This window comes from Dermatophagoides farinae, chromosome 10 (genome assembly GCF_024713945.1).
Source record: "Dermatophagoides farinae isolate YC_2012a chromosome 10, ASM2471394v1, whole genome shotgun sequence".
NCBI classification, from domain to species: domain Eukaryota; kingdom Metazoa; phylum Arthropoda; class Arachnida; order Sarcoptiformes; family Pyroglyphidae; genus Dermatophagoides; species Dermatophagoides farinae.
Window position 1 is genome coordinate 2415166 of NC_134686.1, and position 24511 is coordinate 2439676.

At 29.6% G+C, this 24511-nt stretch overlaps 1 protein-coding gene across 1 annotated transcript; it reads right to left on the bottom strand.

Moving 5' to 3' along the window:
• Window positions 1-15590: 15590 nt before the first annotated feature.
• LOC124500476 (uncharacterized) lies at window positions 15591-23522 on the bottom strand. The gene is made up of 5 exons (XM_075734879.1): window positions 22027-23522; window positions 21447-21512; window positions 17831-18004; window positions 17646-17794; window positions 15591-16576 (listed from the first exon to the last, which is right to left on the bottom strand). The coding sequence occupies exons 1-5, from the start codon at window positions 23384-23386 to the stop codon at window positions 16388-16390; spliced, it is 1938 nt and encodes a 645-aa protein (XP_075590994.1). The 5' UTR covers window positions 23387-23522; the 3' UTR covers window positions 15591-16387.
• Window positions 23523-24511: the final 989 nt, after the last annotated feature.

The following is a 24511-nucleotide window of genomic DNA, read 5'->3' on the forward strand; positions in this document are numbered from 1 at the left end:
ATATATTTAATCTTTGGCTTATTTTCATCAAATTTTTCATTTTAAATTGAATGATGATAACTTGCCACGTACATTTTTTTCATTGTACAGAATTGTCCAGAATTTTATTATCATCATAAAATTCCTCTCAAAGCTAAATTGAATAATTTGAATTCTTTATTCCGGTTTTTTTTCTTGTACATATAGTGGCCAGATATTCTTTCTCGAAATTTTTTTTTTCTGCATTAATAATACCCAATGTCGACAACCATATAGAATTGTTGTTGTTGTTGTTGTTGTTGTACACCACTAAGTAAAATTATGGTACAAACAAATGATGATGATGATAGCATAACATAAGTTTTGGTCTAAAATTCTCTCTTTCTCTCTCTCTCTACATGCACATGATATATATAAAAATATCCATGATAAATCAGTGATGATGATGATGATGATGAAAAGACGAATAAGAAGAACCCAATGTTGTTGTTGTTGTTGTTGTTGTTGTTGTTGATGTGTATATATATCCACATTGAATGTTCTAAGCCATATTATTATTTGGAAACGAACAAACTATGACGATGAAAAAAAAAGAAAAAATTGAGTATAGTATTTGTTTTGATTTTGGTGACAGTGATGAATCACCAGATGAAAAATTTTTTTTTTTTTTTGCTTTTTTCGTTTCTTTTCTTTTCTTTCAAAGCTTTAACCGAATAGGAAAAAATGTTTGGCAAAAAAAAGGCCCTGAAACATATTATGTGTGTGTGTGTGTGTGTGTGTTTGGGGCAAGCCTATGATGATCATCAGTATCCAGTTTTGCGCACTGTTTTTTTTTCATTTTTACTTCATATATATCGTTTTTATTCAGTTTTATCTCTTAGACATGTGGCCACACGGTTTGTTTCTCGGTACTGAATAAAATAAAATAAAAAAATAAAAAAAATATTAGACAGCAAGTAATGCTTGATCATATTTTTTTTCTGATTTTGATTTTTGTTTCACGAAAGATGGTGATATTTATCTGTGTGTGTGTGTGTGTTTGTATCTGAGATTTGAAGTTTGAAATTTCTAATTTCATAATATCATCATCATCATCATTTATTATTTGCATATTGTGGATGATGACGATGAAAAGATGATGAAAAATTTCAATTTTTTTTGTTGTTGTTTTTGTTATTCATAAAAAAATCCAACGGTAGCCAATGGATGCTTGGAAATTAATATCCGATATATTGAAAAAGCCGGAAAAACAGCAACAACAACAACAACAACGAAAAAAAATCCCTGAAATAATCTTATATCAGCTAATAAGATTTTCAATTAACCAGAGAAAAAAACAGAAAAAAATTTCCATCGATGGTGGTCATATAGATTTTGGCAAAACAAAAAACAAAAAAAAGAAATTCAAAGATTTGAATAAATAATTATGAAATCAATCGATCTATCGATCGATCTGGCCATGATGATGATGATGTGATTAAAATGTAGAAGCCTTTTTTTTCTTCTAGCTAGCTAGATTTCTAGTTTGTTGGAGGTCTAGGTCATACGATTACTTTGAATTTTCACATCATCAATTCGCATCATCTTCCATTCAAATCAATGGCCAATATTTAGTTTTGTTTTTTTTTGTTTTTCTTGGTTTTTTTTTTTTTTTTTTGGTTTTTCGTTTCAATTTTTTTCTTCTGTAACCAAAAACTCAATTTCGTATAAACTTGAAACCACATCATCATTATCATATATAATCGTTGACAATCGGGTTTTTTTTTCACTTGAAAATGTATATATCGAATTAATTATTAAATCGATACTCTCTTTCTCTGTGTGTGTGTGTGTGTTACGCATCAATTGTGGATGATATAGAATTTGATGCACTATAACCACATGATAAGATTTTTTTTTATAGATCAATTTTGCGGTCAACCACATACACACACACACACTGGGGATATCGATATCAATCACTTTTTTTTCTCAAAAAAAAATATATCGCCGAATTGTGGAAAAAAAAGTTTGTTTTTTTTTTGGTTGATGGAAATTTTTCATCAATTTTTTTTCGGTCGAAATTCGGTTAAGATGGATTCGTTGACTGGTTTTGGTTTTGGTTATGGTTTCAGTTGAAATGAAATAAAGTTTTTTTTAATATTTCGCTGCTGGTTTATGATTATGACGATTCTATTATGAATTATTCAGAACTCTATTATTTTTTATAAGTTGATTTTTTTTTCACGTGATTACATCTTTTGAATTTATTTATTTTTTTTTTTTTTTTTTTTGAAATGAAATTTCTGTCTGTTTCTGTGTTGTGCTGTGGATCCAAAAAAGAATCCAGCTGTTCAATGTACGGAATCCTTATTTGTGGACCTGTTTTTTTCTGTTGTTGTTCACTTTGTATGTGTGTGTGTGTGTGTTTGTTTCAGGAACAAATCAATTTCTACGATGATGATGATGATGATTAACACTTATTTGAAGTGACAAATATTTTTTTTTTCATCCAGCACCTGGTTCCTGTGGAATGGCGATGATGATGATGAATTTTGGCAGAATAAAAATCTTCAAACTATGATAATGTATAGGAAATCCGAATCTACAAGCTAGAAAAAAAAACAAACAAAACAAAACAAAATGACAGTAGGATGCAAATGATTCATGAATGAATATATTGTTGAACAAACATTGAAAATGGACATTTGATGATGTTGATGATGATGGTTCATTGGTTGTATATTTTATGGTGGTGGTTCAATTCAAGTATTTTTTTTTGGATCATAATAAAGGATTCTAATCACGTATTAAATGTTGAAAACAAAAATTATACTCACTGGCTTTTTTGGTTTTGGTTTTGGTTTTGTTGTCATATTTGTTCTTGGCAGCTAACCATTATGAATCGAATTTTTGGTGAAAAAAAAAGAAAAAATTAAAATTCATATCATATCATTCATTAATTCAAAATGTGTGTGTATGTGTGTGTGTTTGTCTAATTCGTTGAAAATTTGTTCTGTTTGTTTTTTTTTTTTTTTTTTTTGGTTCAAATTTGACTTTTTATTGTCGTCATTGAATATATTCGTAATTGGTATGATTTGGTCTGGCTAATTATTTATTTCTTTTTTTTTTTTTTTTTTGGTGGACAAACCAGCAAAAAAAAAAATTTTGAACCAGGATTCATAATGATGATGATGATAATTATAGATTTTTGCCCATCACACACATATCATGTCGTTATGATGGAATTTTGTATTTACTTTTTTTTTCCTTTAATTTGTTGGATTCAATTTTTGACTCTATAAAAAAAAGTGGAATTATTCTTTCATCTTTTTTTTTGTTATTTTGGCTCTGGGAAAAATGGAACTTATCCGCATGCATACATGCATGCAAGGCGAATTTATGTATATACATTGTATCATTGTTTAGTGGGTGCGTTGAATGTATATATGACATTTTCAAATGTCAATTTCAAATTGTATATATATGTGTGTGTTTTATATCCGTTTTCATTTTCGATCAATGTGTGTGTGTGTGTGTATGCGTCAATAGAAAACATTATTTGCTTTGTATATATATGTCTGTGTGTGTTGTATATTTGCTTTTCGTTGGAAAATTGGTGAAGAAGACCAACGATCAATGAATTTGTGTGTGTGTGTGTGTGTGTGAAAACCATTCACCACTCCTGTATCATTGATGATGATGATGATGAAAATAGCCAGAAAAATGAAATCCAAAAAAAATGAATGAATAAATATAGACCTATGATATGATGATCAAAAGATCAGAAAAAAAACAAACTATAGGATCCTTGAAAGTCTTGTATGATGAAAACAAAAAAAAAAAAAATCTCGAAAATTTATATTATGTTTTTTTGGCCATAACATTTGTTTTTGCTATTTTGTGTGTGTGTGTGTGTGTGTATGTGATCGACAGGATAGAAAAAAAAAGAAATGATGACGATGATGATGATGATGATGATGAAAACGGAACAGTGGAAAAAAAAGGAATAGACTGAAAAATAAAATTTCGTGACTCTTAAACATACACACACATGCACACACACTCTTTTAATGTGTTGATGGCGGTTATTGTTGTTGTTGTTGTTGTTGTTTGAATGTCGTGCGAACCGAGTGAACCGAAACCGAACGACCAATCCAATCTAGCAAGCTTGATAGCTAGCTAGCTAGCTATCCGAAACGAAACGAAATGAAACGATCAAAACCGATCCCTATTACCTCTCTCTCTCTCTCTCTGTCTCTTTATTTTGGATTCTCTATGGTTTTTTTTTTCGTTCTCAAATCTAGAATTAAATCTCAGCTTTTGTGTGTATATGTGTGTATGTGTGTGTGTGAAACACGAATGTTAAATGATAAAAATCACAATCAATGATGATGATGATGATGATGATGATGGATTCATACTATAACGATAACAACAACAACAACAATCTCGATAATTAATACTTTGACAATACTGTTTGGCAAATTTAAATATATCTTTATGATATTGGTGGTGGTGATGGTAGTAATTCCAACCATACAACATTAGAAAACTAGAAAATTTATATTCAACAACAAACTAACCAAAAAAAAATACACAAAAATAGTCATCAATGATGACCTAACCAAATGACCTGATCGATATTGAAACGATAGTATAGTTATATATGTTTATTCAAAATGTTAATCACCATAATAATATACTATTTACACATCATGCATGCATTTATACATACATCATGAACAAATATATAGATGGATAGATAGATCCTATATATATATAAAAATATCGATGAATATTTCTTGAAGAGAAAATAAAAACTTTAGTTTTCAATCAGGCCAAAACACAGCCTAACAAAAAAAAAAAAAATCATGGCCTAGCCTTAGTCTCCATCTTAACATTTAGCATATATAGTGAGGATACAGCCAAAAAAAAAAAAAAACAACCAACCAGCCAATACGTTTTTGATACACTTTAATTGTATTATGGACATGAATTTTTTTCTTCATTGAATTCAACGATATGATGATGATGATGATAATGGTGGTGGATAATAATTATCCCAAAGTGGTGGTGGTGATGTAGTGAACAAAAGAAAAAATCTAAATTTCTTTTGAGCCAATTATCTGTTTGAGCCCTTTTTTTCTGTTTTGTTTTGTTTAGGCTACACTAGATATTTGAAAACAAAACAAAACAAAAAAAATGAAATCTTGACTTGCCCATTTCTTAGTGGCCGTTCTCCTCCCCTTTTCTCATCATCATCATCATCATCATAATCACAATTCTATTTGGCTCGATTCTATTGCATATATCGTGGTTGTTTTTGAAAAAAATAAATTCCACCATCATTATATATACCTTGCTAATTTGTATATATAACCATTGTTTTGTTTGGCAAGGTTTTTTTTCTTTTTTTTTTTGTTGTTGTTGTTGTTTGTTGGCTGTTTTGGTAAATTTGCATTTTTTGTTTTGAATTAAAGATTTCCTTCATCATCATCATCATCATTGTTGTTGATGATGTTTGTTGGGCCATTATCAATGTTGTTGTTTGGTGGCTACACATGGCATATCACATCATATCACGAAGTATTTTTTTTTTACTTCGTATTTTGGGATTTTGATCATGATCAAAGAATCATGGTTAGCGAAAAAGTAAAAAAAAAAACATCATGATGATGATGATGATGATAATGATAAGTTTTTTTTTCTTTCCATTACAATGATGATTATAATGATGATGAGAAACACTTAAAAGGTAAAGAAAACAAAAACAAAACAAAAAAAAATTCAAATGTTGATGATGGCGATGATGATGATGATGCCAAATACTTGGACCTATATATAACTATCTATCTATCTATCTATCTATCTATCTTGATATTTGAATGAAAGATTTTTTTTTTGGCAAGTGATAAAATGCAACAAACTTTCAAAGTTTGTTGTTATTATTATTATTATTATTATGCAATTAAGATTGGCTGTTCAATAACAATGATGTTGATGATGATGATGATGATGATCATGATTATGATTGAATAAAATGATTTCGACATTTTAATCAAATTGATCAGATTGAACAGAGGGAAAAAAAGTTTCCTGGAAAAAAATTTCCGATAAATTTCCTTGGAATTAAAATGTAATTTTTTTTTCTCTCTCTCTCTCTCTCTCTCTAATATACGCCCAATTTTTTTTTTGTTTTGTTTTATCTGTATCCAAAAGAAAAAAAAATAATAAAAATTTTCGGTTCGTTGCTCACTAATATTATGCTTTACTTTTTATTCTCATTCCATACACACACACACACACACCCAATAACCAAAAAATTTTGTGACAAGAAATGAATGAAGAACGAAAAAAAAATACGATCCATGCATGTGTGTGTGTGTGTGTGTGTGTGTGTGTGTCTGTATTTGTATGCTAGCCAACAATTGTAATTTTCAATTTTTTTTTCTCCTTTCTTTATTCATTTTTTCTTATAAACAGGATATATAAGTAAGCGAAGAAAGAAAAAAAATCATATCCTAAGATTGTGTGACGATGATGACGAATATTTTATCCTCAAACACACACACACACACACACGATCATCAAACCTTTACCACCATTATTATCTATCTATCTATCTATCTATCTACCATCATCATCATCATTGTAAAATTCACTTGAATGAAATGAACACACACACACACACACACATATAGTGCTTTTGTACTCACAATTCATCATTGTATGCCTTATTGTATATGATGATGAACAAATGAAATGAGCAAATTGCATGACAGTAACAACAACAACAACAACAACAACAACAACAACGATGAAAAAAAAGTCGAATTTTTCAGTTTATTTCAAACGAATTTTTTTTTCTTTCGTTTTTTTTCCTCACTGTCGTGTGTGTGTGTGTACACATAGAAAGAAAAAAAAAACGAAACAAAAACAGCAACCAATTGCGCAAAACTACATATAGCTGTTAGGTCTGTTTTTTTTTATTATTATTATTTCATTCTTTAGTTTGTTATTTGTGTGCGTGTGTGTGTGTGTGTGTGTGTGTGTGTGTGTGTGTGTGTGTGTGACATGGCGTCTTGAATCCATGGATTTTTTTTTTTGTTATTTAGAGTTTGTATCTTTCTCTGTTTTGGACATTTGCCCACACATGAAAATGTATGTGTGTGTGTGTGTGTGTGTTTGTCATTCTATCTGCACCGAATTATATTCTGGATATCTATCCAATAATTCTGGCATATTGTTTTACAGAAGAGAAAGAAAGAAAGAAAAAAAAACAAAGTAAAAAAATTGAGAAACCAAGCGAATTTTTATTTTTTCTAGCTGAATTGCGTTGCTGTTGTTGAATTGCATTGGTTTCTTTTTCTTTTCTGTTCCTTTTTTTTTCATTCAAATTATCTACCAACAGGAAAGCTTCATTAGTAACAAAAGAAAAAGAATGGACGAAAATTGTCCATAATCGGATTATATAACTCTTTTTCTTTCGTTTTTTTGAAAATGAGAATCGGAAAGCGGCAATCATTCACGTTGCTCGGTCCATTCATATTTAAATATCTCTCAGTTTCTTTGATGATAATTTGCAACAGAACAAAAAAAAAATCTTTGCTGCTGCTGCTGTAGCTGTTGCTGTTGCTGTTGTGATAATGATTAACCTGCCGCTTGAAAATTAAAATGTTGCAAAATCCATAACAACAATATAGATGATTGAATAGTTGAAACAAAGTTGACCAGAACAAACAAAAAAAAAATGCCGAATAAATTGAATAATCATTTGAATAATGAGCTTGAAACGTTTAACCACCATGACCAAAAAAAAATTCTTTTCTCCTTTTTTTTTCATTGTTTGTAGTTGAATGAATGACAAAAAACGTCAAACAAGCTCTGAAAACCCATGTGACAATATTGCCTTGATTTTTGACATTCACACACACACACACAGAACACTGCTTTTTGTGAAAAAAAATTTTTTTTTTTAATCTCTAATGATTTGGAATGTAATCGATAATTCGATTGTTTTGTTTTTTTATTTGACCAATTGTCATTATTCAATTCTTTGGGTGAAAAATTGATCATTACATAATTTGCCCAACAAAAATAACTAATGTCTTCATTTTTTTTTTTACATCAAATCATGGATTTTCACAATTTCAGAAAATTGCTTTTGTTTTGTTTTGTTTTTTTCTGCAAATTTTAAATCATTTTCTTTGTGATAATTTGAAAAAAGCCAGATATATGGCTTGCCAGAATCTATTGGTTTGTACACATAAATCGATTCTCGATCAATTGATAATTTGAGGAAATTTTTTTTCTTTGTTTCTTCGCAAAGTTACGAAAAATCCATCCTTTCCACCATCATCATTATCATCGAAAATAGTTAATGATCAGTTGATGTATGTTTTTTTTTGTTGTTCACATCAAATAATAAAATGATTTGAATGAGTGAAGAATTGTTGATGTGTGTGTGTGTGTGTGTCAATCACAGTAATCATCATTTTCTATGGGATTTATTTATGTTGACCAAATAATAAGATGATGGTCATTTTGTGTGTGTGATTTCCCCATAGGAATTTTTTTTTCCATTTCAATTGCGTTGATTGGAAAAAAATGAATAAAATTAGCCATCATCAAGATGTGAATAAAGATTGAGATGTCAATAAAAACTTTGTTGAATAAAACAAAAAAAAACAAAATTGAAATTTCATTACTTCTTTCATATCCTTTCTTCTCACCGGAATTGAATTTGTATTTTTTTTTTGTTTTCATATAGACAAAATCTAATTTGCATATTCTCCATCTGCATATTCTTTTTTTATTCACTTGGATTCTATTTCTTATTATCATCATCATCATCATCATCACCACCATGGTTGATGATCATAAATCAAATCAAATTATTTGAGTGATGATGATGATGATGATGAGACAACAACAGAATGATGATGAATCTGTTTTTGGGTTTTCTTTTTTTCTGTTGTTGTGGGCATATCGCTGTCACCGTTATCACCGTCATCATCATCATCATCATCAATCGAATGAGACACGAGACAAATATTTTTTTATTTTTTTTGCAATTATTCATTCCAGTTTTGTTGCTGCCAAATAAATCATAAATCAATCAATCGATAAACATGAATGGGCCAAATGAACAGACGACGATATTGAATTATTTGAATGAAACCAAAAAAAAAAAAAAAAAAATTCTGTCAGCATATATAGACCGGTTAGTGAGTTGAAAAAAAACGTTGATCCTGTTGTTGAGTGATTTGATTAATTATTTTGAAAATTAAGTCATCTCATTCATTCATTCATTCATTAATCTTTCAAAAATGTTTTTTTTTCTTCCATCATCATAATCATTGTGGTATGAAAATTTCGCTGTTGTTGTTGTTGTTGTTCCATTCTGGAACCCTTTGTTGTTGTTGTTGTTGTTATTATTGCCATTACAATGACTGAAAAGAAAAAAAAACCATCAGGATTTTCATACGATCCAATTAGCAAAAAAAAAAAAAAAAAAAAATTTTCATTTTCTATGTTGTTCCAACATGGATGTATAGTGTGTGATTGTAGAAATTGGACTATAGGATCATTTTTTTTCTCTCGTCTGAATTGATTAATTGTGTGTGTGTGTGTGTGTGTGGATCAATGGTGTTGATGATGACGACGATCCATTTGGTGATGGATTAGTCGGAAAAGTTCCTAGCAAAAAAAAAAAAAAAAAAAAAGATTTAATTAATTAATTATTTTTTCGCCAAGCAGTTCATTTATCAAATGAACCTTGAATCGTTTTTACCATTTCATTTAAACAAAAAATCGAAAATTGATTTTTTTTTCGCTAAACAAATATTTCCGTAGTAGTCAAATGATGATGATGATGATGGTAACAAAAAAAAAAACATTTGACATTTGACATTGTATTCAAGTGTTATTAATGATCTTTTTTTTTTGTTTACAACTCTGGTTACTGTTACTCATGGAGTCATTCCTGGATCAACAGATTTGATCCATCCATTCATTCATTCATTCATTCATTGATTCATTCATCTATCATTGAAATTGATGATCGTATCGAACAAATGCAAACCAAAACACAATATTATTATAAATAAAGAATCAAAATCTGTTAACCACCACCATCACAGCCATTTGGTTGTAATGATATTTTTTTTTATTATTATAATTGTTATGTTATGTTATTATCATGTACAAATAATATTATAAATATATAACGGGAAATTGATTATTTGAATAATGATCTTCATCATTGTTGTTGTTGTTGTTGTTGCTGGTGGTGGTAATTCGGTAGTGTGTTTGTAGTGATCACCTAACTAACTAACTGGTAACCACTTGAAAGCCATTATTATTATTATTGAATATATGGTTGGGCGAGTAAAAAAAAAGATCATAAATCTTCTCACCACTTGTTTCTTTTGCTGTTGTTGTTGTTGTTATTGGTGATGGTGGTGGTGGTGGTGGTGTGTTGTTTTTTTTCAATTTGTTATTTTTTTTTCATTGTTGTTATTGTGGCCTATTTTATTCTATTGCTTACTAAATGGATCTTAATACATTTGTTGCTGTTGTTGTCATTATCATTAGATTATCATTTAGATTATATTACTGGGTGTGTGTTTTTTTTGGTCGTTTTTTTTTATCTTTCAGTGTTTGTTTGTCAATGTTGAGAACTTCTGTGAAAGATTTTCATAATTATTTTTCATTTCATTTTTTCTGTTTTACCTTCAAATACGTCATCATCCTATACATTCCATTGCCATTGTGTTTTTTTTTCTCATATGCAAATGATGGTAATATTTTTTTTTTTTTTCATTTTATTAATTTCAAATTGCCTCGAAGGTATAATTATCTGAATTGATGTTTTCATTATCATCATCATCATCATCATCATGATGGTTTGATTGCATCATTGAAATTTTTTTAATCAAAAAAAAAAATCATCATTGGATCGATGGATACATTTGGGTTTTTGATGAATAATTTTTTTTTTTGTTTCATCCTTGTTTTGTTTTTGGTTTAGCCAATTATTATTTTTATCAAATCATGATGTTTTGATTATTGGGGAATAAAAATGAGTTTCTTGTTGTCAAAGTATTGTCTATGTGTGTGTGTGTGTGTGTGTGTGTGATTGACAGTATCTTTTCAGGCAATTAAAGATTTAGTTTCGATTTGATTGGATTTTATATTGTGTTGTGTGATGGTGGTGGTCAATATATATATATATATATATATGTTCCTTGTTCATGTCCACGATAATGATGATGATCGAATATCGAATGGTGGTGGTGGTGGTCAAACATTTACAACGAAAAAAAAAAAAAATCAGAAATTAGTTTGAGGCTAAATTAATCTTGTTGTTGTTGTTGTTGTTGTTTGACCAAAAAATGATTGAATACTTTTTTGTTTACCTTCAAATTCGATTTTATGATTGAGTAAAAATTTTTTTTTGCTTGTTTGACTTGATTCTTAATTAAAGTTTCACTCTATTGTCAGTAGCACACACACACACACACAATTGACCGTATATACGAAAGATGCACAAATAGAAAAAAAACAAAAAAAAAAAGATTTGCATTGCTGTATGGCATGTTGTTGTTTGTTGACATGAATTTAATTGAAAAATTTTTTTTCATCCATAAATGTGACACCAGAGAGAGAGAGAGAGAGAGAGAGAGAGAGAGATAAAACTTGCCATCATTTCTGTACAATCCAATCATATCTTTTTTTTTGCTTGTGTGTTTGTTTGGCTACAGGGTGAAAAAAAACTCTGTGTGTGTTTATTTTTTTTTTTTTTTTGTTTGGATATTCTCTCATCATCATCATCATCAGCATTTATTCTGATCATTGTGATATAGAAGAATAAAGAATGAGTGAACGATAAAAAAAAAACATATTTCACTGTGTGTGTGTGTATGTGATAGCTATTCAAAAATTTTTCTTTCTTTCTTTCTCATTTCATTCACATTTTTTTTTTTGAATAAGATGAATTGGATCGTTGGACAGTAGTGGCTGGCTGGCTGGCTGGCTGTTGTTGATGATGACAGCATAGTGTGTGTGTGTGTGGTATAGACACTATCAGCGCTATTTTCATTTTTTTTTGTTCTGAATTCTTGAATGTGATGCTTAGCCGTAATGATGATGATGATGAATTTTTCTGGTCTATGTATTTATGTAGACCAAAAAAATCACATTGAGTTTATCAATATTGACCAACAAAAAGTTTATCAAATAGAAAAAATTTAAGCCTGAAAAAAAGCTGAAAATTGACACCTTTGTTTTCTCTTTATGACACACACACACACACACACACACATGTTGAAATAATCGCCATCATCATCATTGTTTCCATTTCCAAAATGATCCAAACGATAAACCAATTTGGACAATGTAGACAAATTAGATCAGTTTCGGTTATGGTTATGGTTATGGTTATGGTTTCATTTTCAACAATGACCACAAGATTATCTATCTATCTGGTGATCATGTTTACAAATGGCACGAGACCATTTGCTGTTTGGTTTTTTTTCGTGGCCAAAAAAAAAAAAAAAATTTTCAACTTTTTTTATTTTACATGGTTAATTATTTTACAGAATTAGAAAAAAAAATCAATGCAATCAGATCCATTGGAAATGGATCAAAGTCTACTCTTCATTCGGAGCCGCGCGGCTGATTATCATTGTCATATGAACATCATCATCATCATCACCAATATTCTTGGTTATTTTGTTTTTTTTGTTTTGTCCGATATTTTTTGTTTTTCGTTCGGCCAGGAAACTGAAAAAAAAAATTAAACGATAATATGTGTGTGTGTGTGTGATACAAAGCCGAACTATTTACTTGGCTGATAGCTACGGCTTTCTTTTTTTTTTTTTTTTTTTTCGTTGGTAGTTTTGTGATATTTTCGGTTCATTTTCGATTCGGTCATATGTGTGTGTGTATGATTAGACAATAAAGAAAATGAAGAAAAAGAAGAAGAAAAAAGACTGTCAGAATTATGATTAATAAGGTTTGCGTGCAGCATTGAAATGTGTGTGTGTGTTGGTGTGTTTGATCCATGCCAATATTTTGAAGGTTTTTTTTTCTATTTTGGTTGTTTGGTTGGTTGGTTGATTGGCAGTACAATGTTCCTCTGCTCATTGCTGTTTACGTCCTACACTATTTTATTTTATTTTTTGTTTTGTTCTGGCGTTCTAGTCTCGGGTTTTTTTTCTGGTTTTGCTTCCTTTCCATATGAAAAATTTGTGGGAAAATAAAGGCTGCTTTGTTTTGTTTTGTTTTTTTTTTCATGGAAACGAAAGAATAGAAATTTTTCCATTTTTTTTTTGCTGGTTGGTTGAATAAATGAATGAATGAATGGATCCGCTGTATATATATTAAAAATATGGCAAAAAAATAAAAATAAAAATTTTCTACTTTCCTACACACACACACACACACTGCATATTGTCAAAGTCAAATTTTGTAGTTGTCATCCAAAATGTTAAGATGTTGAAATGGAGAATCCAAGTCCAAGAATTGAGAATTTTTTTATCATTTGGATCCTATGATGAATAATCATCATCATTGATGATGGTCATTTTTTGTTCGTGTGTATGTGAAAAAAAATGAATGAAACTCACCTTTTTTTTTGCTTCTCATCTGTTTCTTTATTCAATCTACCTGTATAGAAAATGTTTTTTTTTGTTATAAATCCAATTTGAGAACCAAAATCTTACATATATGAGTTATATATCTATGAAATTTTTTTTTACGAATGGTCACGAATAAACACTGTGTGTTTGTGTGTGTGTGTGTGTGTGTGTGAGAGAGAGAGAGAGTGGTAAAATTCCATATTTTTTCTTCTTTGTTACAAAATAAAAAAAAATCATCATCATCATCATCATCGAAGCTGAATATAGATGGCTTGATTAAAAATTCTTTTTATTCAATATTTTCATTCATTTATCCTCATATATAAGAGGAAAAAAAATATCCATGAAATTCAGAAGAAGAAAAAAAAAATTCTTTTCATCATCATCATCATGATCATCATGATCAAAAATCTTTTGTTTCTTTTTATTTCTCTCTCTCTCTCGTTTTTAATCATCAAGACGAAAAAAAAATTATTATTATTGCTTCAAGCATGATGTTCATCATTATCATCATCTTGGTTTGCTTTGATTTGCTTTGATGATAATTACAATGATGATGATGAACCATACATACATACAGATGGAACATGTAATTATTTTTCAATTTATTGGCTTGGCTTGGCTTGTTTTGGCTTGGCCGTAACAATTATTTTCTCTGTGTTTAATACCTATAAGTATATTTATACTTTTTTTTTGGTATTTTACCTTTGCAGCTCTATACTTACACACACACATAGATGCATACATTTATTTCATAAAAAAAATCGTGTCCATACCTTTGATTTACAAACATACACACACACACACACACACAGGATATATATAACTGAAACGAAACGAAGATCACGCTTTTTACAATTACAATTACCACCACAACATAGTTGAATAGTTTATATATCCTGTGTGTGTGTGTGTGTATAGTTTCTTATATTTTTTCTTTGGTTAATTTTCTATTTTTTTTTATTTTCGATTCCAAACTTGAATAAATGAGAAACAAAGTATATAATATATATGCGCTGCCCAGTTGAAAGTTATTATTAAATTTAAATTTTCTTTCTTTCTATCTTTTCTTTTTTCATTTGATTTTATCTATTTTCAGCCAAATTGCTGTTTTTGGTTGTTTGTTATATAGTTTTAAACATTGAATTTCCATTATAGGCTCGAAATTTTTACATTTTTTTTTACGTTTCATATACAGACAGATACAGATACAGATTCTATGTGTTTGTTTGTATGAAGAATAAGATTATTATGGTAAGATGATAGCTTTGGTTGACTTTTGATCGGTGATTGACATTTTTTTTCTGTTTTTTTTTACTTGAATTTCAATTTTTGACAAATGTGTATAACGCATTTGTGCAAATAAAACCACTGTTTTCGATCTGTTTTGAATTTATGGAATGTTTCGTGTTTTTTTTTTTTGCAATGAATTTTAAATTTTTAAATTTCCAAATGGATCCAATATTTTAAAATCGAAAAAAAATTGCGTGACAAAAATTCACCATCAACCAGAATGATGTGTGTATGTGTGTTTCCTGTGTCTGACTTGGCCAATTTGTTGGCTAGCAATTCAAAATCCAGGAAATCCATGAAACAAAACAGAACAAAAAAATTGGGCTGATGAATTAAGATTCGACCGATGACATGAGATATTTATCATACCCGTTGGCTGATTGAAATGAATGATTGATTTTTTTTCTTGTCTGTTTAGTTGTTGCATTCTTTATTTGATTGATTGATTGATCATAATTGGATGAATTGATTTTTAATTTCTCATTCACCTGAAACGCAAAAAAAAATCCAAAAAACTTCAATTCAATCATTTTTTTTTGCATAGTTAATAGCGATGATGATGATAAAGAATTTTAATCTCGATAATAATAATAATGATAATAATGATAATTTACATGTGTATTTGAATCAGAAAAAAAACGAAACGAAACGAAAAAAAATTCATGTCAATTATCAGATGATTTTCAGTGTGTCTGTGTCTGCTTGTTTGCATTATACAATCAAGAGAAAAAAAATATCAAATAAAAATTAGTGATGATAAATCAAAAATCAGAATCAGAATCAAAAATTCAAATTTAGAATAAATTAACATGCCATTATTAGTTTTTTTGTACATCACTTTTCGTTTGTTTTTTTTTTTTTGGTTTAGTTTGGTATAATGATAATGATATAGATTCTTCTGTGCAGAATCCTCTGGTCTTATACTATTCTCACAACAACATATATATGTATATGATACATGAACAAATACACAAGAATGGACACGAAAAAAAAACCGAATTAAATAAAGAATATTCCACTCTCTCTCTCTCTCTCTGTGTTTAATTATTGAAAAATTAAGTAGCTAAATTGTAATTTAATTATAATTCTAGTAGTATGTGTGTGTGTGTGTGTGTGTGGGCGTTTGTTGTGATGATGATGATGATGATGATGATGAAATTTTTCATTTTTTTTTTATTCATGTGGAATGATTTTATATTGATTTTATTGTTAATTGTTCACGTTATATATGTTTCCCGAATGTTTTTTACACATATGAGTTTTTTTTTGTATTTTTGTTTGCACCAAATTGTTTGATTTTTTTTATCGATGATTTATAATGATAATATTGATGAATGATGATGATGATGATGATGATGATGATGATGATGAATTGAAATTGATTAAATGAATTTTCAATTTTTTTAACATTTAAATTGAATGAATGATAACCACACACACACACACACGCACACACACATATATCAAATGCCTGATAAATATTCATTTATTTACAGCTGACCGGATGTTGTTGATCCACCACCATCGCTTAATTTTGGTGATGCTGCCGATGCTGGATTCGATGAATCTGAATGTATAGAATTGGAAATTGTTGGTGGCGATGTTGAATGATTATCCATTGGTACAAGACCTTCTTTTTGGCGTTTTTTTTGTTTCATACGACGATTTTGGAACCAAATCTTTATTTCCATGAGTACGTGCGCATGCGTGAATAATTTATTTAAATATTTTAAGGGGAAAAAAAAGATAGAAAAAAAAACATTATTTAGTTTAGTAAATTCAATCAGGAAAAAAAAAACTATGTGGTTTTTGCCAAATTCGTGCCAAACACACACACACACACACACAGCTGAAACTTTTTTTTTCTCTATATGCCCCAAAACAATTGCATCTGTGTGTGTGTGTGCATGGATCACACACACACACACACAACAGCTGGAGACAATAAGTTGAAAACTTTAACAACAACAACAAAAAAAAGTAAAAAGTAAAAACTTATGCCGTTTGATGTGAATGAATATCATCATCATCATCATCGTCATCGTCATCATCATCATTGAATGAAATGTGAAATGAAAAAAAAAGATGAAAGTTCAAATAAAACAGTGGAGAAAATAAAAAGTTCACATCAACAACAACAACGACAGAAACTAAAAGACTAAAAGTTCGTTCGTTCAAAGTAATTTTCTTTCATTCAATATACATTCTTTATCTTATATATAGGAAATGTATAACAAACTGTCGAACCGAGAAGACAAGACACACATGCTGTGTGTGTATGTTGCATTCACAAGACACAATCGTATGTTTTTTTGTTGTTGTTGTTGTTGTTGTTTTCCACAATTGCCAATTTCTATTGTAGCTGGTTTTTTTGTTGTTATTTCGATATATAATAATAATAATGGAAAAAAAAGGGAAAAACATTCGGGCTGAATATTTTCGTTTTTTTTCTACTCTGATCAAGGATGATGATTTTGGCCAAAAGGCCAAAATATTAAAAAGAAAATACATATATTCGCCCTGTCATATGTGATATGATCATGTCCGCATTTGATTGTTTTACAATCGCGTATTTGATCCAATTTTTTTTGCATTTATATTTGACGGATGTTTAGCAAAATTTTTGTTTTGGCAAACGGTAACTGTGTGTTTACATTGAAATATGATTCTTTGAATGTTTGGAATGATTGAAAAATTCCAGCAAAAAGAATTTATTTTTTTTTTTGGCCAATATATATAAAAACTTACTTTGACTTGTGTTTCATTCAATTGTAATGCCGTTGCAATTTCAATACGTCTTGCACGTGTTAAATATTTATTAAAATGAAATTCTTTTTCCAATTCTGTCAATTGTTTGGTAGTAAAATTTGTACGGCCAGTATTATTTGCACCTTGACCTAGGCCATTGCCACCGATACCACCAGCACCACCACCACCAGTACCACCACAACCATTTGAAGAATTTGAACCCGGTGAATTCTGTGAATGCATTGAACCAAGTGTTGATGATCCATTATTGTTTAGGCCACCATTACTACCTAATGGTCCTAATGATGAATTTGGTGATAGATTTCCATATGAACCATATGTATCGACAGGTTTTTGTGCTGTAAAAAAAAAAAAAATTTCAAAAATGAAAAAAAAATTAATGAATAAAAAAAAATGGTGAGAACAACAAGGAAACAAAAAAAAAAAAAAAAAACAAACAAAAAATGAAAATCTGGGACAACCGGTAGCCGTAAAAAAAAATTTGACTAATTCACTGGATCAATGAATCAATTTGTAATTTGTATTGAACATGAATGATGAGTGAAGGAAGCAAGAAAAAAAAATTGTTTGTAATCATTGTGTGTGTTTTCATTGAATTCAAAACATTCATATCAAACAAATATGTCTATGTGTGTGTAGTTTTGTTGTTGTTGTTGTTGTCGTTGTTCCAAATGAATTTTTTTCTATTCTCCTTTTAGACAGTCCGATTATTAATAATAATAATTTTTTTTTCTGGATCACAACGGTAGAAAAAAAATCAGGAATGACTTTATGAATATAAAAAACAATTTATCATCACAACGATAATAACTACCAAAAAAAAAAAAAAAAAAAAAAAAAAACAACAACAACAACATGATGGTCATACACACAATGATCATTTATCATTTAGAATTCAATGAAGAGAAAAAAAAACACGTGTGGTTCTCGCGTACGACAAACTAAAATAAAAAACTCCATGATGTTGATAATGATGAATATATATTGAAATGTGAAAATGTTTATTATGTTCACAATTTGACCATTTTTTTTTCGTTTTCGTCTTCGTTCTTCTACTTGACTTTGGGTATTTTTTTTTTTGCTGTTTGGCTGAATGTAAAGAAAACTCTTCAAATGGTTTAAACAGAAATGAATAAACAAAAAATTGAAATTGTAAGAAAAAAAAATAATTCATATTAATGATCCTTCCAGAGTGGAAATCTATGCCAGTCAGGATATATGAATTTTTTTTTTCGTTTGGTTTGCTGTTTGACAATTTGCATATATACGGGTTTTCATTTGTGATGAAAAATTATGTTTTCCATTTGTTGTTCGTACGTCGTCGTCGTCGTCGACGTCTTATTATTTGAAGATCTAGATTTTTTTTTGTTGTCTGTCTAACTGCGTGTTAACAACTTCATTTATTATTTTTTTTTTTTTTGGTAAAAGATAGACATTGATGGTATTGGATCATTTTTTATCTTTGTCTTTTTTTTTTCTCTCTCCACATTTTGGATTGTTTGTTTACAGTATATATTTATTTAATATTTCAAAATTGAACAAATTCAATTTTTCTTTTTTGCTTTTCTGGTTTTTTTTTCATTAATCTAAAATATCGAAAATTGAGTTGTTCAACAGCAAAAAAAAAAAAAAATCACAAGGGACAGTAGGTAGTGGTGGTGGTGGTGGTCAAAATCAATGATCATTAATTATAAACTAAACCGGTAATATTCTAGTAGGTAGGTAGGTAGTTAATCACATTGAATATTTAATCAAAAAAAAAAAAAAAAATGAAAATATGTCAATGTAGAAGAATGAACAATAATGATTCTATTCAATTCAATTCGTTTTTTTTTTTGGTCATTTTTTTGTGTGTGTGTCGCTGGGAATTTTTTTTTCATTCTCTTTCTCTCTCTCTCTTGTTCTTTGTTTGTTTGGTCATTACAATGGCACAAAAACACAGGTGCTGGACCACACCATATATATATATATATATATATCATTATCAACAACAGTGTTTAACATATCAATTTAGTTTGAACAACAGAAAAAAAATGAATTGACTCAAATGAATTAATTGATTTTTTTTTGTTCAAAACCAACTGCCTAATAATATTTTTTTTACCGGAAAACAAAATAGTTCATTATCATGCTGTGTGTGTGTGAACATGGAATTTCAGAATTTCAGTATATTTTTTTCCACTAGAATCAGTTATAATCATCACGTATGATCATTATCATCATCATTATGATTAACACATGATTCTGGTTCGTTGTTTTTTTTTTGTTCATTGATGATGATATATAGTTGATGGCAGTAGTGATGATGATGATGGTGGTGGTGGCTAGATTTACACTTAATTTAAAAGTAATTAGACTTTGTAAGCCCTTCGTTTTCTTTTTTTTTTTTTTTTTGGTTAAATTACGAAACAGCTTTTTGTGACTATATATAAAATGGTGTGCAAAGCTTGTTAGCAAAGTTGGCTAATGTATAGTAGTGTGTGTGTGTAGAAAGTTTATGTGTTTTTAATAATTTCGTCGCATCATCATCATCAACGTCAGGCTTGTGCTGAATTTTTTTTCGATAAAAGAATTTCAGAATTCTGTAAAAAAAACGATTCTGTGTACATGTGTATTGTTGTCTCCTTTTTTTAAACAATAAATTTGCTTTATTATCCATTCATTCAATTTGAATTTGAATTATGGCACTAATTATACAATGTTTGTGAATAAATATATTCAAATGAGATGAAAAGAGATGGAATTCATTTCATTTTTCCATTTTGACATAAAGAACAGAAAGAATCTATTCATTCATTATTGTTGAATATGAAAAAAAACTGTAAGATTCTTTTCTCTGTCTGTGAATTTAATCAATTTTTTTTTCATTCTGTCGTTGTTGTTGTCATTCTTTATCGAATGGAATTTCACACACAACCAACAAAATTTATTCTCAACATGAATATTCGCTTTACAGCCAACAACAACAACAATGATACAAGCCATGTTTTTGTGTGTATATGTGTATGATATCCACTTTTTTCTTACATTTTTTTTTTCGTTTGTCGAGCACCATTTGGGAATTGAGTTGAATTTTTTTTTTCAACGATTTTTTCCACTCTGTTTTTTTTTTCTTTGATATGATTTTAACGATTTGTATCAAAATCAAAAACAAAACACTATCTTTGATCTATTATAATGGTAAAAATTTGGGCAATGTTTGTAGCCACACACATACACACACACAGGGTTATATTCTAGTGAATAAAATGAATGAATGAATGAATGAATGAGAAACGAGAAGAGAGAAAAAAAATCTGTCGATTTTTTTTTGGTTAAAATTGATTGAGTAGCCACTTGGGTATATTTTCATCATCACAATCATGATGATGATAATCATGATCATCATCATTTTTTGCTTTTGTTATCGTTCAGTGTCGTTTGTCGTTGAAAAATAAACACAAAAATCATTTTACCATTATCTCAACACACACACACAAACTTGACACATAACGTATATTTGTATATGCATTCGTATCGAAATCACACTGATAGGTTGATTTTTTTTTTGTTCTTCAATGTTTTCAAATGTGAATCTTTGTGTAGTTTCAACAGGGAATCAGTTGAAATCCTCTCTCTCTCTCACTCTGATCCTAATTGATTGATAAATGATTTCATTTTTTTTTGTGCTTGTTACCTATTATGTGTGTGTGTGTGTGTGTGTGTGTGTGTGTGTAATGACTGAATTTTTTTTTTTTTTTTTTTTTTTTTGTTTTAAAATCGAATAAATATAATACATACCTGGTTTAGGTATATTACGTTTAACTTGCATCCATTTATATTGCGGTACAGCTGTTGGTACTGTAGGTATTGATGGTGGTTGTGGTGGTGGTGGGTTGTTGTTGTTGTTGTTGTTGTTGTGAAATATTCGTTGTTGATGATGTATGCACCATTGTTAATAGATTATTATTATTTCCGATTGAATTTTGATTAGAAGAATTTCCTGTCGATAATGATGATAATCGATTCGTTGGTGATGGTGATGTTGAATGATGTGATTGTGTTTGTTGTTGATGTTGATGATGATTATGATGATGTAACAATGATGGTGATGTTGATGATGATGGTGATGTACCATAATGATGATGATTATGATGTGCTGTATTCAAATGATGATGATGATGTGAATGATTCATATGTAAATGATGTGGATGATGATTTGTATGTTGTTGATGATAATGTGTTGAATGATGTGCTGTATGATTCATATGATGATGTGTTGTATGATTCATTGTTGATGGTAATGGTGGTGCATAAGTTCCGGTTACTGTTGCCATACCATTCATCTGATGACATGATGATGATGTTGATGATCCAATACCCATATCGATTGCCCATGGTGATGATGTGTTACCACCAATGATTGGATCAATTAATCCATATGCTGATGACGTATTTAATGAACCATTCTGTAAATGTGTTCCATTTGACATTATCGGACCATTTCTTGATGCTGATGGACGTCCTATTGTATCAAAATATGATGATGTTGATGATGAATAACCACCAATAAGATTTCCAGTGATTGAATCACTTGAATTGGATTGATTATTATTATTATTACCAGGTGATGTATTTCCACAATTATTCACCGGACTATTTGCTGTTTGTGTTAATGGATCAGGTGTACCACTACCGGAATCAGCACCACCACCGCCCCCTGTACCATTACCATAATCTTTATATGATGAATGTGTAGGCGTTGTTGATGAAGATGGATATAAATTGGACATATGTGATGATGATGTTGGTGGTGATGATGATGATAATGGACTATTTCCTGATCCAGTTATCGTCGTTGTCGTCGATGATGTTGTTGATTGATATTGTTGACTGTTATTAAGTGCAGATCTTGCTGCTGCTGCTGCTGCTGTTGCTGATGATGATGATGATGATGAATGATATGATGAATGATTAGGCACCGGTGGAATATATTGATGATTTGTTGCTGATGATGCAGATGATGGTGATGTTGTTGAATTATTTGTTAGATCTAAATTTGTGTAACTAAGTCCATTTGTTTCCGATATTATTGGATTATTAGTCACATTCATTGATGATGGTGATGTTGATGTTGATGATGAATTTGTTGGTTGTTGTTGTTGTTGTTGTTGTTGTGTATCGACATTTGTTCCAAACGTTGTCGTTGATGACAACGATGATAAATGTGTTGGCATATGAAATGGTGATGTTGAATGATGATAATGATGATTTGTTATTGGTGGTGGTGGTGTTGTCGATTGTTGTTGATGTTGATGATGATGATGTAAATGTGAATGTGGATGATGATGATTTCCGATGGCTAAATTGGTACCATTGCCAAATCCACCATTACCAATTAAATCTGTTGTTGATACCGTTGCCGTTGTTGGTTGATAATAATTTGTTAAATCAGCTGCTGCTGCTGCTGCCGTTGTTGTTGATCCAAATGGATTATGGTGATGATGATATCCTTGATGATGATGATGAGCAACATGATGAGCAGCATGATGATTATGATTATGATGATGATGATGATGATGATATTCGGCAGCAGCAGCTGCGGCCGCAGCAGCCGCTGCAGCTGCCGCACTTGTTGTTGTAGTACCTACACCACCACCACCACCACCACCGCCAACAAGGCCATTTTGATGACATTGCATGGCAGCACTACCATAAACAATATTTGAGTTCATAATCATAGTTTGTTTTTCGGATTTTTTTTTCAATTAAAAATTTAATTCAATTCAAAATTTGAAAATTATAGTATGTTCTCTTATAGGTATAAAATTATCATCAAGAGAAAGAGAAACAAATACACACATCACATGTCGGACACATAGAGAAACAAACCGAAAAAAAATTATTGACCAAAAATCGATATCGATCAATATGATGAAAATTCACACCATAATAGGCACCAGACACACACACACACACACACATATATATTCACAAATACACATTTGTCATGAAAAATTTGTGATGATGAATGAATATCAAAGTTTTTTTTTCTTGCTTTTTTTTCATATTCAATGATCGATGTATATGTCTATCTAAAGTTGGTGGTGGATTGTTCGGTCAAAAATAATATAATCTTCTTGTGTGTGTGTGTTTGATACAAACTTGAAAATCAGAAAAAAAATAAGAGTTTGCGGGAGAAAAAAAGGAAACAAACAGAAAAAAAATTGTTTTTTTCGTTTCAGAAAAAGAAAAAAATCAATCCTGATATGTGTTTGTCGTGTGTGTGTGTGTGTGTTTGTTGGTTGATCGAATGAGAAAAATAAAAAATTGCACAAAAAATTTTTTTTTTTTTTTTTTTTGGTCAGATGGTTGCTGCTGTTTTTTTCAATTCAATTCTCATCATCATCATCATTATGGGCTGTGTTGTTGTTGTTGTTGTTGTTATACAGGTATTTCAAGCTGTTGATGTTATGTTATGATGATGGTGATGATGATGATGATGAAAAAAAAGTTGGAAAACTCAACGAATTTCAATTCAAAACGACAAAAACAACAACAACAACAACAACAACAATCGATGATGGTGGAAAAAAAAGTTGAAATTTTTATTGTATAGTATGTGTATGTGTGTGTCTGTTTGATGGTGAAAAAAAAACTTGTTTCTCTTGAAAACAAAAAAACAAAAAAAAAAAAATTTCCGAAACTTTTCTCTCACTTTTCACTTATACTCTTTTTATTTTTGATAAAATGGTTGATTGAATGAATGAATTTTTTTTTCTTTCTTTCTAATTTGAATTCTCAAGCTTGAAATTTGAATTTTTCTTCTCTCATTTCATTCATTTCAATGTTTCGTGGTTCTCTAT

Coding starts and splice junctions, on each gene's coding strand:
- LOC124500476 (XM_075734879.1), bottom strand. CDS start 23,386: ATGATTATGAACTCAAATATTGTTTATGGTAGTGCTGCCATGCAATGT. Junction 18,005..21,446: donor ACGTAATATACCTAAACCAG/GTATGTATTATA, acceptor TTTTTTTTACAG/CACAAAAACCTGTCGATACA. Junction 17,795..17,830: donor TGGTTGTGGTGGTACTGGTG/GTGGTGGTGCTG, acceptor GCAATGGCCTAG/GTCAAGGTGCAAATAATACT.